General features: G+C 37.9%; 1 protein-coding gene across 1 annotated transcript; it reads right to left on the reverse strand.

Moving 5' to 3' along the window:
• LOC132557568 (uncharacterized) lies at window positions 1-3200 on the reverse strand. Its single transcript, XM_060222066.1, has 3 exons — window positions 2723-3200; window positions 2322-2447; window positions 1-1695 (listed from the first exon to the last, which is right to left on the reverse strand). Exons 1-3 carry the CDS (start codon window positions 3198-3200, stop codon window positions 1028-1030), a joined length of 1272 nt encoding a protein of 423 aa, XP_060078049.1. The 3' UTR covers window positions 1-1027.
• Window positions 3201-3534: the final 334 nt, after the last annotated feature.

The raw sequence follows: 3534 nt of genomic DNA on the forward strand, positions 1-3534 counted from the left end.
TTTCCCACGTTTCTGTTAATTATGCATAAAATCCTGTTTTATCACCGATTACGCAATCGGAAACCATCGAATGATTCTCAGGAGCCATCTGACCTCGGAATGACTTTCAAGATGGTACCTCGCTTCGGCGTTATTCCTCTCTCTCTCTCTCTCTCTCTCTCTCTCTCTCTCTCTCTCTCTCTCTCTCTCTCTCTCTCTCTCTCTCTAAGTGTCCTTGATGCTTTCGATATAATGCATAAATTGAAAGATATCTAAATGTGTATTGTTTTCATATTTAAAAAATTAGCATTTCTACTGAACCATGCCAAAAAATATACATATCTAAGTCATCTATATGGATCAACTGTACAGTTATCAGCTGGTAACGGCAGCGTCCGTAACAACTGCCACGCTCCTAAAAACTTTGTAGGATACACAGAGAATATATGTTTTATCGCAAAACAAGATAGTTTATGCAAATACAAATATTGATAAGAATATTGATAAATGTACCATTATGCACACTATGAGGCCCCGCCCCTCTGGCCCAGGTGGGTCAGACAGGGCGTTTATACAAAACTGATTTGCCTACACCCAAGCAGTTTAATACCATATTTGGACAATATTCTTTAATTCCTGAAGAACAAGATATCTTTTAAAGAAATTGAACGTTAATACAAAACCGATTTTATTTTCTATTAGATAATTTGAATTTGAACAATTTAACTGTGAATAATTATGTTTTCAATTGATGTTTAAAATGCCGAAACTAAACGTCAGGGAAACGGTGGCCAGTCAACAAGCATTAAAGGATTTGCTTCATATAGGTTTGCAATTGACACTGGAAAAACACGTCTTCGATTCGAAAAAAAATATCTTGAAATAAGTATCATTCAAACGATATGATATCAATATTATGTGATATAGAAGAGCATAAAAGATTGATAAACACAGTCAAGCAATGCTCATTATCATTTTCTTCTCTTCAGATTAGAGTGATAGTCATGTTGTCATGTTTCAACAGAAGGATGCAGTTCGTCTACATCGGCTATTGCGGTGGGTTGATTGGGGTGAATCCATGTCGGTATTCTGCCAACACCTTGTCTCGCATCTCTCTAAATGTGAAATCCGAGTTAGGTATAAACTCTTCAATGGTACTGTTCTCACTGACGTAGTCGAAGTATGGCCAGTGAGTTGTGTCCCCTGCGTCGTAGTTATAACATTGGATGGTGGCGCAGAAGTCATCAGTGTCGTTCCAGAGCTTGTGTGTTTGGAACCAGTTCCTATTGATCCATGTTACATTTCCTTTGACAGCATTAAACTTCCTCAAAGGAACTGCATTTGGGTCTGTTGTCTGTTTGTTGTAAATGGAAATGTTGATTTGACCAAACAGGACTTTGATAACAGCGTTCGAGTTTCCATGGTTATGTATAGGACTGTAGTGGTTTGAAGGCCAAATCTCAAGGACGTAAGGTATTCCAGGCGAGTTCCCAAGACTGTGCCCAAGTGTCACGCGCAGGTAAGTCTCATTTGCCCCACTGTCTGGACCGAACTCGCCGGATTTAGATTTTAGTGTTTCGTAAAGGAGGCATCCTTCGGTTTCAATGCTGAAGCGTATAGCATCTGAGAGAAGAACTTCGTCCACTTCCGGTGGCCAGTTTAGCTCACAGTTTCCTATGTTATCATACAGCTCCTTGCAGGCAGGTGGAAGACTTCCTGATCAAAGAGAATTGATGAAAGTCAGCAAATCTATTTCTTTGATTTGTGGGTAGTATTATGATCAAAGAGAATTTATATTATTTTAAAACCTGCCAGGTTTGCAGTGGTGCACGGTTATTAACTTTGTGCTCATATGAAAACGTGACATTACTTGCTTCGATTCATCGTTATTAAAGTAGTATCTTCGGTGAAGTAAAAGACTCATATCCTTTCGAAACGCTTGTTCCTGTTCAGTAATCTCCCTGTTTATCTTACTTTGTTCATCTTTTGACATAATTTCAACGACTATGTGTTTTAATCAAGTTTCTGTGTCTATATTTTCTACGTTGTTTGAACACTTTTTATTTTCAATAATGTTTTACTAATATCACATATCAAAGGTTTGAGAAATACAGGTAATAGAGATTATATGCAGATGGCCGTTACTACGATCTATGAATTCCTTCTACAATACGAATCTAATGTTTTTCGACGCTCGTAAGTATGCCTTGTGGTTTTTTCTGTAAACCCGGTTCCCATTTGAGAACATGACATTATTTACATGAATTGTACACATAAAATACATTAACAGATACCCTATAGCCTAAACAACAATATCAATTGAAATAACAAAAGTTACCTACCTGTAAGCATGTAATTAGCATTGTCCAGTGTAAAGAGAGTCACTTTGGAGCTGTCCATGACGATAGGGGATAGGTTGCTGACAAAAGGGTTCTTATAGAATGCAACTTTTTTCTCTATGTCTATCACTGAAAATTAAAACTGATTGAAATCATCTGTACTTTAAACTAATTTAATTTCACATTACATCACAACAATATGTAGAAGAAGACATATTTGAAAAAAAATATGTGTTTCTTATTCTTTTCAAATCTTGAAACTTGGCAATTTTAATGGTGACCGGTCGTTTTGGGTCATATACCATATACTTTCCGTGCTTTTTTGCTATGTCTTTCAGTGATTTTGGGTTATGCACTTCATCAATCTGTGAGTAAACATTAATTGTAAACAACTCGATACTTACTACTTGAAGAGTTTGAAGAACCTCGCAACTGATCGCTGTCATACAGACGCACCAGACCTTGACCTTCTGCGTTAAAAAGACCATGATATTTTTCTCTAATCTGCTCTGCTTCTTCTGGGGTTTTGTCTTTAAGAAAATCGTACTCCAGCAAAGTAGTTTCTTCCATAGTGTAGCCTTTACCGTATTTCAGAACGAGGCTATCTCGGTTATAGCTGAACCAATAGGAAATCTTCTGACCAGCGTCGTAACCACAATCAGGTTGGTCTGACCGATGAAGAGTTTCATATGTGCTTTCATGTGTCAAGCCAAATTCAGCGAAGTTGCTACCAATGGTGAGCATGATAGTGTCATTAGTAGGCGAATTAGAGATGACAATACGGAAAGGACTGCTCCGGATAATGTTGAATGTGAAAACCCCTTGTCCATTGACAGGCATGGGTTTACACCATGTAGGATCTTTACTGAAAGGTAAAGCCATCCCCGTTGCTTCTGTACGTTCCGAGTTCTGTAACAGAAGTAGTATTGACATAGAAATTATATACTGAGAGGAAAAAGAAACGCAATTAGGAATTTCCACGTCAACTACGGGAAATAGAAAAGGGTTTTAGAATGTAATTATAGTGTAACTGTCATCTACGAGAATTTCATTCGTGTACGTTAAGTAAACCTTTCAAGCTGCAGTAATTGCACGAACTCTTTTGTGCATTAAATTGATCGGGGTATTAACCCTCCTCATTGGTATACGATTCCATTCCTCATCCAACGCCAACGCCAACTGAGCGACGTTGATTGGTGGATTCGGCCTACGTCTT

The sequence above is a fragment of the Ylistrum balloti genome, unplaced genomic scaffold (genome assembly GCF_031769215.1).
Source record: "Ylistrum balloti isolate Yb309-2 unplaced genomic scaffold, AGI_CSIRO_Ybal_v1 Utg370698, whole genome shotgun sequence".
Classification (NCBI taxonomy): Eukaryota; Metazoa; Mollusca; class Bivalvia; order Pectinida; family Pectinidae; genus Ylistrum; species Ylistrum balloti.